The sequence below is a fragment of the Lithobates pipiens genome, unplaced genomic scaffold (genome assembly GCF_037356315.1).
Source record: "Lithobates pipiens isolate NorthernLeopardFrog02 unplaced genomic scaffold, aLitPip1_a1.2 Scaffold_23, whole genome shotgun sequence".
NCBI classification, from domain to species: Eukaryota; Metazoa; Chordata; class Amphibia; order Anura; family Ranidae; genus Lithobates; species Lithobates pipiens.
Window position 1 is genome coordinate 266,781,929 of NW_027507785.1, and position 12,400 is coordinate 266,794,328.

General features: G+C 42.2%; 1 protein-coding gene across 14 annotated transcripts in view; it reads right to left on the reverse strand.

Moving 5' to 3' along the window:
* RASAL2 (RAS protein activator like 2) overlaps positions 1–12,400 on the reverse strand; it is a 468,530-nt gene that overhangs the window by 58,858 nt on the left and 397,272 nt on the right. For all 14 annotated transcript variants that reach the window (XM_077453167.1, XM_077453166.1, XM_077453165.1 and 11 more), the window contains 3 exons: positions 5,566–5,719; positions 5,350–5,448; positions 993–1,547 (listed from right to left, as the gene is read on the reverse strand). In XM_077453167.1, the coding sequence (XP_077309293.1) occupies positions 993–1,547; positions 5,350–5,448; positions 5,566–5,719 (808 nt within the window). The remainder of the gene's footprint in view (positions 1–992; positions 1,548–5,349; positions 5,449–5,565; positions 5,720–12,400) is intronic.

Below are 12,400 nucleotides of genomic sequence, written 5' to 3' on the forward strand. Positions count from 1 at the left end.
CCTAGTGGGGACACAGACATAAGCAATAACATGACGGGGGTTCTAACACCTCACTGCTCTATCCAAAACTGAAGAAAGTTTTGGCTTTATAAACACGTTAAAGGGTTAGTTGACCTTTTCAGAAAAAAAAAATGCAAAGGTGAACTCACATCATACACCAGTGATGGCGAACCTTGGCACCCCAGATGTTTTGGAACTACATTTCCCATGATGTTCCACTACACTGCAGATTGCATGAGCATGATGGGAAATGTAGTTCCAAAACATCTGGGGTGCCAAGGTTCTCCATCACTGGTGTATGATGTGAGCTCATCTTTTCATTTTTTTCTGAAATGGTCAACTAACGCTTCAAAGTGTTAGAACCCCTGTCATGTTATTGTTTAACACCTCACTGCTCTATCCAAAACTGAAGAAAGTTTTGGCTTTATAAACACTTTAAAGCGTTAGTTAATTTCAGAAATAACATTAAAAGGTGAACTCACATCATACACCAGTGATGGCGAACCTTGGCACCCCAGATGTTTTGAAACTACATTTTCCATGATGCTCATGCACTCTGCAGTGTAGTGGATCATCATGGGAAATGTAGTTCCAAAACATCTGGGGTGCCAAGGTTCGCCATCACTGTCATACACCCTCCTCACCCCCCAGGACTAATCAGGGCCATGCTGACCCGGTCACTGCTGGCATTGAGCATCGCTCTGATCTGTCCTGGAAGCACTGCAAAACAGAGATGGTGAGGCGTGGAGATTTCAAAGGGGTCTAACATAGGGAAGCCCAAACCTATGAAAAAAACAAGAGCAGGTGTGAATGCAGCCTAAAAGGGTAGTCTGAAGCAGAGCGATGCTTTTTACATTACACATCCCCGTACATGTTCAAACATTACTGTGAAGATTTGGCCAGTCATATTAGCTCAGTTCTGATTAAAAGACACCACACCGGAACATAAGAAAGAGACATAAAGCTCTAGAGAATGACAGAAATGTCCTTACCTTGGCTCTTCCTGTGCTTTGTAGGATGTGGACCAGCGCACAGGCCATCTCCTCCTTATTACGGACACTGATCACCGGCTCCAGCACAGAACATAGCATGGTGTAATTAATTGTAATAAATTCAGCAAACTCCTTGTACTGCTCCATGGGCAGGATAGTGATCGTCTGATATCGGGATTTAATACGTATCGAAGGTCCCCCAGTTTTGCCTTTGTTAGCGGTAGGTGTGCTCACAGGGTACCACTTCTCCACAAACTGCCTGCCAGTCACACTGGCCATTGGGATGTTCACTAGTCCCACATAATTATTCTTATCCTTTTTCTTTTTCTTCTCTACGTCCTTATAGATGTGCACAGTGATATTGTGGATAGGGGGCAATCCAGAGAATTCAAAGTGCTCTCCCCAAAAGATATTGTCTGCTTTTGTTTTGCTTGTGGTACGTGCAAAGAGGGTGTCGTCCAGGCAGAGCTCGCAGAAATACTTCTTTTTGGGGGCCAGGTCTTTGGCCTCGATAATCCACAGCCGCAGTACATTTTCCGCCCTTCGGCAGTTGTCCTGAAAGTGAAATAACAGGAAGTTAGAAGTATTTCTAAGCCAAGTGTCAAGAGAATTCTCCAGTCACAACTGAAATCAACTATGAATTATATAGGAAACATCAGGCTTTGGCATTACTTTTTATTTATGTATTCCAGTACAACAGTACTGTAACTTTGCATTCAAGTATATGTCTATGCTAAGGATTATGTTTTTATTTTGTCCTCACAGAAAAGGAAGCAAATTGTCACCTGTGTGTCACCATAAATATATATATATACATGCATAATAATTCACTTTCTAAACTTCTAGAATTTTCATGTACGAGCACCATTCTCTGCAACTTGGAATTCAACTTCCATTAGTGCCTTTTGGCAGCAAACAGAATGAGGATTGCAACGTAAATGTAAACTAGACTAAAAGCTTGTATGGTATACGAGTTTCTTTCATGAAAGGCTAATTCATAGTGACACATTTGATTTAAACTCTTATGTGCTGCTGGGTCTATTTTAAGAAGCTCCATTAACTCCTGATATGTCTAGAAGAAAACTGAAGTTATTTAAAAAGAAGCTGTAGTTGGTGACAGGTCCACTATAATAAAAATGTTAAATATAAAGATATAGAAAAACCTAAACAAATAGCTAGTCATAGCTGTGCCTGATCCAGAATAAGTTAAGCAGTGTCAATTGGTCACTCTTTAAACTTAAAGTAGACCTTCAGTAATTTTTTCATCTTTCCATCTATTAAATCTTCTGCCCTTGTTGTTTTAACTTTGGATAGTAAAACATTTTTTTCTGCCAGTAAATACCGTATACAGCCCACTTCATGTTTCCGGTTTGGTAAAAAGCCTAGGCTTATGATATCATACACAGCTCTTTCTCTTACTCTCATGAAAGTATGCCAGGAAGGGATGGGGGTATAAGTCATAAGAGGGCCAAGGAGAGCTGGAGGTGTGCCGGGGATCCGGCACATCACAGTAAATGGCTTCTGATAGCGGCCGTTTACCACGTGATTGCTCCGTCAAATGAGGGAGCGATCACTTGTAAACAAACCGGCGTCACGTCCGGTTCCTCTATCTCCTCCCTGTACCGATCGGTACAGAGGGGAGAAATCAAGTGCTGCAGCGCTGTGGGCTGGATGTGCAGTGCCCACAGCACTGATATATGCACATCCCAGCAATACTCATCCATCCCAGCAATAAAATACTCCTCAATCGCATTAAAAATACTCATCCATCCATGCTCAGCAATACTAATCCATCCATGCTCAGCAATACTCGTCTATCCATCCATGCTCAGCCATCCATACTCATCCATGTTCAGCAATACTCATTCATCCATCCATACTCATCCACACTCAGCCATACCCAGCCTCAGCAATACCCAACCCAGCCATACTCAGCCACCCCATCCACACTCAGCCATACCCAGCCATCCCATCCATACACATGCATGGCTCAACCATGCTTAGCAATCCTCATCCATGCCACTACAGTGCCTCAAAATGTAATAGGTAGTCAAATTAGATTTGAAATTTATGCCCCTACAATGCCTGATGGTGCTCCCTGCATGTTGGACCTCTGTATGTGGCCAGGCTGTGTAAAAGTCTCACACATGTAGTATCATTATACTCAGGAGAAGTAGGAGAATCTATTTTGGGGTGTAATTTTTGGTATGTACATACTATGTGTTAGAAATATTGTAAAAATTTACAACTTTGTGTAAAAAAAAAAATCAGTTTTCATTTTCTTTCCACATTTTCCAAAAACTTGTAGAAAAAAAATTATATGTTCAAAAGACTCGATACGCCTCATAGATTATACGCTGGGATGTTTTCTTTCCATAATAGGGTGATCTTTGGGGCGTTTTTATTGTGCTGGTGCTCCAGGGCCTTCAAAATGCAAGAGGTAGTCAAGAAATTAGATGTGTAATTTATGCTCCTAGAACGCCTGATGGTGCTCCCTGCATGTTGGGCCTCTGTATGTGGCCACGCTGTTTAAAAGTCTCCAACATGTGCTATCGCCGTACTCAGGAGGAGTGGTAGAACATATTTTGGGGTGCAATTTGTGGTATGCATATACTGTGTGTGAGAAATAACCTGATAATATGACACTTTTGTGAAAAAAGAAAAAAAAATCTTGATTTTGCAAAGAATTGTGAGAAATAATTACAACTTCAAAAAACTTACCACAAATCTTTCAAAATACCCTTGAATGTCTACTTTACAAAAAGGGGTTATTTGGGGGATATTTGTACTGTCCTGGCTTATTAAGGTCTCAAGAAATGAGCTAGGCCGTCGGTACTTCAGGTGTGATCAATTTTCAGTGATTGGCACCATAGTTTGTAGACTTTATAACTTTCACAAAGACCACATAATATACACAAATTTGGAATATTTTTTTTTTTTTTTTTTTACAGAATTTTTGGTCTTTTCATTTATAGTGCAAAAAATAAAAAAACCCAGTGGTGATTAAATACCACCAAAATAAAGCTATTTGTGTGAAAAAAAAAAGGATACAAAATGTATATAGATACAGTTTTGAATGACTGAGTAATTGTCATTCAAAATGTGAGAGCACTGAAAGCTGAAAATTGGTCTGGTTAGGATGGGGGTTTAAGTGCCCAGTGGTCACGTGGTTAAAAATAACAAACATGTTATACTTACCTTTCTATCTGGTCCCTCCTGGCCCCTCCCTCCTGCTGAGTGCCCCCACAGCAAGCAGCTTGTGCCTGCTTGTAGATGCAGGATTACCATAAGCAGATATTGCTGGACCGGTTAAAAATGTATCCCATCTATGGATATTAGTCTTGCCACAGCAGTGTCACAACAGTGACAGTAAGAACAATAAATTAAAGTGTTACTAAACCCAGGACCCTGCATTCATTATATCTGGTCTCCCACAGTACACAGAACATCAAAATGCAATAAGTTTAGTAATATAAACTGCTAAATACCTTTTCTCATCAGCAGTACATAGCAGTCTTATGACTTCTATCAGTGTCTTGTTAAAACTTGGAGGATTTTTCATTCTACTCTGACTGTCCAATGAGGCGGCAAGACCCCTGACGCTCTGTTTGGACAGTGCTGATCACATGCACCATCCCACAAGAAAAAAAAACTTTCTAGCAATACACACCAAACCGTGCATGTGCAGAGTGGCCCTAAGGTTCTGTTCGATCAGCAGATGGATTGGGGACAGTAAAAGAAGGGGATGATCTGAGAAGGCAGGATCAAACAGAATTTTTACACAATGTGCAGGATTAACTCCTTAGGTTCCACAGCGAGTATAACCAGCATGCTTTACTGTATATACAGACTGATTTTACCGTTTTGGGTTTAGGAACACCTTAACCAAATGCTATAAAATTCCACATCGAACAAAAAACGTACAGATAGTTATGTAAAGCAAAAACCATTGCATTATGTCTGATTTTCTGTTTTGGATGAATGGTTTATAGGTTTTAGGCCTATAGCAGGAAAAAAAAAAAACAGGATCCAGCACATTTCCTGCTTTTAAGAAGGGGATTTATCCAAACCAGCTACCATACACATTGCAATTCCATATTCCACACATACTTCATCCCCACAAACCTTATCAGGAACCGTGCTCTCCTCTGCAAGATCTGATCATTAACACTTATATAGCTTCAGATGAGAATAAAATCAAATACAAACAACATGGTGTTCTGAGTGTTTACAGGTGACTGGCGCTGCCCTTTAGTAGAAGATCACTGCTGTGCTGCTCATTAGTAAACTTACTATTGAAAAAAGATTGAGGATGATGAAAACGATCAGCACTGAGCTTGTTTTCCTTGACGCTTACCTTGTTAGGTTGGACAGTCCTCCGCAGATTTTCCATCCACTTATCTCTCTCTGCTGCAGATGAGCAGCTAAAACATTTGCTGCCGCTGGAGTAAGTGACCTGACAGGAGCGTATTGACAAGTAGAAAGAATAAAAAAAAACAAAAAAGGAAATAAATCAAAAGGTCGCTCAGTTAATAATTTACACTCGGCTTCATAAAAATACATACTGCCTTACCTCAAAACAAAAGTCTTGGCCCAATATGCTGCTGTGTAAAGGCTTCACCAGGATTTTATCTTCTGTCGCCAAATCCAGAGCTTCCACTGCACTGCCTGGGCTCAGCAAGGACTCATGGGAACGAGATTCTTTCAGTTTAGGTAACCCACGTGACCTGCATTAAGAAAAGGCTGTAATTAAAACAGCTGCCAGTCCCTAGGACATGGGAAATACCTATTCATTTGCAAATTATGTCATTTCTACACAATACACATGGAGAACACATGGAGAACAGGACTGGCCCACCCAGTGGCTTTCAGCAAAAGACCAAGTGATCAGCAACTATATAGTCTAAGAAGATACCTGCCAAACTGTAATGCCACTTTTTTATTTTATTTATAATTTGGATTGGTAAAGCTAGTTGCAGATGATTTTTATTTTATTTTTATTTTTTTAACACCGAACCAATCCCCGAATCCCCAATTGTGTTATTGTATTACGACAGTGGGACTCCTCTCCTAGAATACACTGATCAGTGCTGCAGCCCATTAGCTGCAAGTGGTGATCAAGTAAAAACATACTGATAGTCCCATTTGGGAGGAGTTGATCATTCCTCTTAAAAAGGATCAGCCATACATGTATCAGCATTCGGCCGTTTTCTGTTGAGCCAGCTTAATTTGCATTTATGGCTAGCTTTAGAACATGGATGCTCAACCTGTGGCCCTCAAGCTGTTGCGGAACTATGAAGCATTGCAAGGCTGTCAGTTAAACAAGCATGACTCTCAAAGGCAGAGGCATGATCGAACTTGTGGTTCCGCAACAGCTGGAGGGCCACAGGTTGAGCACCCAGGTTTTAAAGCCAGCCCATACATGGATCAAAGAGCAGCTGGTTCAACAGAAACCGGCCGAATGTTGATCCATGTATGACCATTCCCATTCGAGAGGAGCGATTGACTTCTCCTGAACGGGACTATCAGTATCCAGCACAACAGCTGGAGGGCCACAGGTTGAGCACCCATGTTCTAAAGCCAGCCATACATGGATAAAAATGCAGCTGGTTCTACAGGAACTAGCCAAATGTTGATCCATGTATGGCCATTCCCGTTCGAGAGGAATGATCGACTCCTCCTGAACGGGACTATCAGTATCCAGCACAACAGCTGGAAGGCCACAGGTTGAGCACCCATGTTCTAAAGCCAGCCATACATGGATCAAAATGCAGCTGGTTCTACAGGAACTAGCCAAATGTTGATCCATGTATGGCCATTCCTGTTCGAGAGGAATTATCGAATCCTCCTGAACGGTACTATCAGTATCCAGCACAACCGCTGGAAGGCCACAGGTTGAGCACCCATGCTTTAGAATTGAGGTGCTCAACCTAAAGTCCCTCGAGCTGTTGCGGCACTACAAGTCCCATCATGCTTCTGCCTTTGGTAGTCATGCTTGTAACTGTCAGCCTTGCAATGCCTCAAGGGATTTGTAATTCCCCAACTGCTGGAGGGCCGCAGGTTGAGCACCCATGCGTTTAAAACCTCTGTCAAGTTTTATTGCTTTGTCACATTTCCTATCTCAGTTACAGTGGTCACCAAAACAGGACAGGATTTGAAATCTTTTCAGTACAGACAAAAAATGGTAGGGCTCAGAATTTCCTTTCTGGTTATTACAGCTTGGCTCTTGGGAGATTTCATCTCATTTCCCATCACAGTGACAACTATCACCCAAACAGAAAGTGAAGAAAGCTCTTATTGGATACATACAGCAAAAAGTCTTCCCCAATAAATACCGGTAAATAAATAAAAAAAAGTTTATTTTTTCTGGAATTGCACTTTAAAAACAATAAGCATACAATGTTACTTACTCTATTTTTACTCTGTTTTGTTAGACACATTTTATAAATAACCTTTAAGCACCTTCTTATCGATTTTGAAGACTGAAATGACCGAAGGAGGTCACAAAAAATATTTATAGAATGTTCAGTTTTGTAACTATTCTTTTTTACATTTACAAACACATTATATCACCTGCAGACTACACAGCATTTTTTTTTTTTGCACACAGGGCAGCAAATAAAGGTGTTTAAAATTAAAATAAAGGGTTAAAAAAAAATGAAAAACAAAAATTGGTATTCAGGAAATTTACACCAACAGACAATATTAACTGTATTCTAATAAAATTTTCCTTTATATATAAAATGGAGAAAATATTTTGTTGAAAGTCCATCCTAATATTCTGAAAACGTATCCAAGCTCCAGGTAGTTATAAAAATCTAAAAAGGGGGAGTTAAAATAAGTTTACATAAAACAAAAAAAAACTATTCCATAAAGTTCTGCCTTTCAGAATGGCTTACAATAGACATCTGCATCAAACAACTGAACAGCAATCAGAACAATTAAATAATGACATTTTTATAAGCCGCTAATTACCTCCATTGTAACACAGGGAATAGAACTAGAGTATGCATGCTGTGACACACAATAAAATTGGACTTACATGAAGCAATTATACAGCCACCTTGCTGTGCACGACCAAATCATAGCTGGGACTCATGTCACAAAACCTCACCCATCCATCGCTCCTTTGCACAGGGGTCAAGGGTCACATGCCGGCAGGGAGTTGAATAGGCCAGGGGCAATGTCAGGTAACCAGGCCGGGCATCCTGCCCGGGAGAAGATGTCCTTGCAATCTTATACTATTAACAAATGGGCTGAATTTCCGATCATTCCGGGCTCAGGGGCAGAACTGACAATCGGTGGAATAAAATCTGGTCTCAAATAGCTGGCTACTGCATCCTTCCCCCTCCTCCTTTTAGCATCCCGCCCCTCAGGTAGCACAAACAGAGTCCCGGTGTGCCCAGGCTGCTACTCTCTGGGCCTGTTGCTATGACAATGCACCTATAAGCAGATTACAGCTTGCAGGCAAGAAGCTGCAGCCCGGGCTGGCTCAAAGAGCATGCTCTGTAAACATTGCAAAGGTCACCTTTTCAAGCAGCTTCCCTTGCATAAACCCGACCCGGACAGGGAGATGCTGAGGAGGAAAAGGGGGGGCCCCTTCTGAAGACTGCACTGCACTTTTCCCAAGAGGGGACAGATCAGTGACACTTAATGCGTCAAACCTCCTGGAAGCATCTCCGCTGGGAGAAATTACCACCTTCAACCCTTTACTGGCATCTGCTTATTTCCTGACTCTCTAGTCATCGCACAATATGACAAACGGGCACCTTGGTGGACCTGGGACTGAAGACTGGAAAAAAGGCAGAAAACTGCAGGGAGTGATGGGGGGGGGGGGACAGATTTGCAAATCAGCTCAGTCAATGCCTAATGATCTCAGAAACAAACATCACAGATTCTTTCCCGGACACATTAGCCCCGCACAAGCTGTGGTCAGATGCACGGGAAAGGGTTAATGGTGCAGCTCTGGAACAAGATGGCTGCCTGACACTTAAACCCAAACCAGCAAGGGATCAAAGCAACCTGCAGCCAATGCACACTGCTGTACGGATGGATTACAGGGCTCTTCTTGTATTACCAGGGAAGCCATTGGAAAACTGAGCAGCGCTTAGCTGGCCTTGTACAGACGCAGATAATCCCATGGAAGAAGGATTACAGTAAACAGCACGAGCCACGGGGGCAGGGAAGGGAGCACCATAAAGAGCATCCTTTACACAATATAAATCCACATCAGGCAACATTGAACCTCTAATAGGTATGGTTAGAGCTGGAGCCTATTACAAGAAACCACTATCATTATTCTGTGTAACAAGCAGCCTTGTCACTCACCTCAATCTTAATGCCTATTAATGCACCAAGGGCGGACTATACAGCAAGTGACCCGAGTTCTCCACCATTCTCTATTTATAGACATGAAATCTACGTACATCGAACAGTAATTCGCTTATCAAATACTATATTCTGCCAACCAAGAGTTATCAGCCATAACGAAGACCAACAAATTAGGGCACAATGGAGGAACTGTTGGGTCCAATTTAGTAGCTTGCTGCCAATTTTTTTTTAAAAAAGAACCTTTGTTAATATCAAAAGAAAAGTTACAGTGCTTTGAAAAAGTATTCATACCCCTTGAAATTTTCCACATTTTGTCATGTTACAACCAAAAAAGTAAATGTATTGTATTAGGATTTTATGTGATAGACCTGTTAATTGGCACATAATTGTGAAGTAGAAGGAAAATTATAAATGGTTTTCACATTTCTTTTAAAACAAATAAATGTGTGTAAAGTGTGGCGTGCATTTGTATTCAGCCCCCCCCCCCCCCCCAGTCAACCACCTTTTGCAGCAATTACAGCTGAAAGTGTTTTTGGGGATGTCTCTACCAGCTTTGCCCCTCTAGAGAGTGAAATGTTTGCCCATTTTTCTTTGCAAAATAAAGCAAGCTCCATCAGATTGGATGGAGTGCGTCTGAACAGTAATTTTCAAGTCTTGCCACAGATTCTCAATTGGATTTAGGTTTGGACTCTGACTGGGCTATTCTAACACATGAATATGCTTTGATCTAAACCATTCCATTGTAGCTCTGGCTGTATGTTTAGGGTCGTTGTCCTGCTGAAAAGTGAACCTCCGCCCCAGTCTTAAGTCTTTCACAGACTCTGTTAAAAGGTTTTCTTCCCAGGCTGGGTTCACACCGAATACAGATGCGGCTCACAGCAGGGGTCCGGTGCATCCCTGTTCTCTGTTCCAGGGACAAATCAGGCTCAAATTTTTGCTTGCATTCGGGCCTGAAACAGAGCCAAAGACGCACGTGACCCCTGTGCAATCCGCTCCACAGCCACCACGGATATGTGTGAACCAGCTCCATTGAGAGCCAGTCATACAGTCTCCTGTCATTTGAATTGGATGCAGAGAAACTCGCATCCAATTCGCATAAGTGGGAACCCAGCCTAAGATTGCCCTGTGTTTGGCTCCATCCCATCAACTCTGACCAGCTTCCCTGTCCCTTCTGAAGAAAAGCATTCCGACAACATGATGCTGTCACCACCATGTTTCACAGTGGGGGTGGTGGTGTGTTTAGGGTGATGTGCAGTATTCGTTTGCCGCCACACACAGCATTTTGCTTTTAGGCCAAAAAGTGCAATTTTTGATCTCATCTGTCCAGAGCACCATCTTCCACGTTTGCTGTGTCTGCCACATGGCATTTCGCAAACTTCAAATGGGACTTCTTATGGCTTTCAACAATGGCTTTCTTCTTGCCACTCTTCCATAAAGGCCAGATTTGTGGCGTACGTGACTAATAGTTGTCCTGTGGACAGAGTCTCACATCTGAGCTTTGGATCTCTGCAGCTCCTCCAGAGTTACCATGGGCCTCTTGGCTGCTTCTCTGATAAATCCGCTCCTTGCCCGGCCTGTCCGTTTAGGTGGATGGCCATGTCTTGGTAGGTTTGCAGTTGTGCCATACTCTTTCCATTTTCAGATGATGGGTTGAACAGTGCTCCGTGAGATGTTCAAAGCTTGAGATATTTTTTTATAACCTAACCCTGCTTTAGACTTCTCCACAGCTTTATCCCGGACCTTCATAATGCTGTTTGTTCACTAAGGTTATCTAACAAACCTCTGAGGGCTTCACAGAACATCTGCATTTATACGGAGATTAAATTACATTACAAATTAGGAGACTTCTGAAGGCACTTGGTTCCACTAGATTTTAGTTAGGGGTATCAGAGTAAAGGGGGCTGAATACAAATACATGTCACACTTTTTTGATATTTATTTGTAAAAAAAATCCCCTCCATTTCACAAATATGTGTCACTTTGTGTTAATCTATTATATACAATCCCCATAAAATACATCTCTGTTTTTGGTTGTAACATAACAAAACGTGGAGAATTTCAAGCGGTATGATGAATACTTTTTCAAGGCACTGTATTTGTACTTCTCTAGAACTGGCACCTGTGGTTTGCTCAGCTCTTCATGGCAAATAAAAATCACCAGGAAAAAATAAATAAAACTGTTTTGCTCATAGCGACTACATTTTCCTTTCAATACTTGTTTCCATTTGCCTGCACAGGATGGAAGCAGTCCCTTTCATGTCTATTGGGAACCAGTGGCTGCGTGGACTCTGCCACTGCACCCAATTTAACATTTGTGTAGATGTGTGTCCCCGAATGCAGACAGCGAGTTCAGGGACATGCACCTGCATCGATGTCAAATTTGGAGCAGAATCTGTGTCTGTGCAACCACTGCGTTCCAAAAGACTTAGATAGGACTACCTGCATGCGGATGTACGAGACACCTGCACAGCCCTTGTGGAATTCCAGTTAAAAATTGCCCTCTTTTTCTTAGAAAACAATAATAAACGTTCATGCTATGCACTAATTGAGTTGCTAAAAGGTCTAATTAGAAGCAACCGTCTAATGCAGACATTCAGCAACACTCCCATCTCTCACTGGCAATGGTTGCCCTGTGCAGCCCAATGTAGCTACTCACAGACATTTCCCAGTACCATTGTCTGTGTCCATTTAAAAAGTACATCAGCCCAACATAGGCTAGCACTGCACAATCCAGCCCAGCACAACCCAGCCTTGCTCCACCTCATCTGTGAAGTTACATTCTTTTCATTAATAAGAATGCACATGGGCCTCATTCATAAGAGCGCGCCAAGGGGGAACTTATAAGGAAGCTTCCGGAAATGATGCCGCTATCAATGTGGTGTAGTGGGTAGCACTCAGGAGTCACTGGTTCGAATCCCAACCACGACACAACCTGCCTGGAGCGTGCATCTTCTTCCTGTGCCTGCGTGGGTTTCCTCCGGGTACTCTGGTTTCCTCCCACACTCCAAAGACATGCTGGTAAGTTAACTGGCTTCTGTCTAAATTGGCCCTAGTATATGAATGTGAGCTAGGGACCT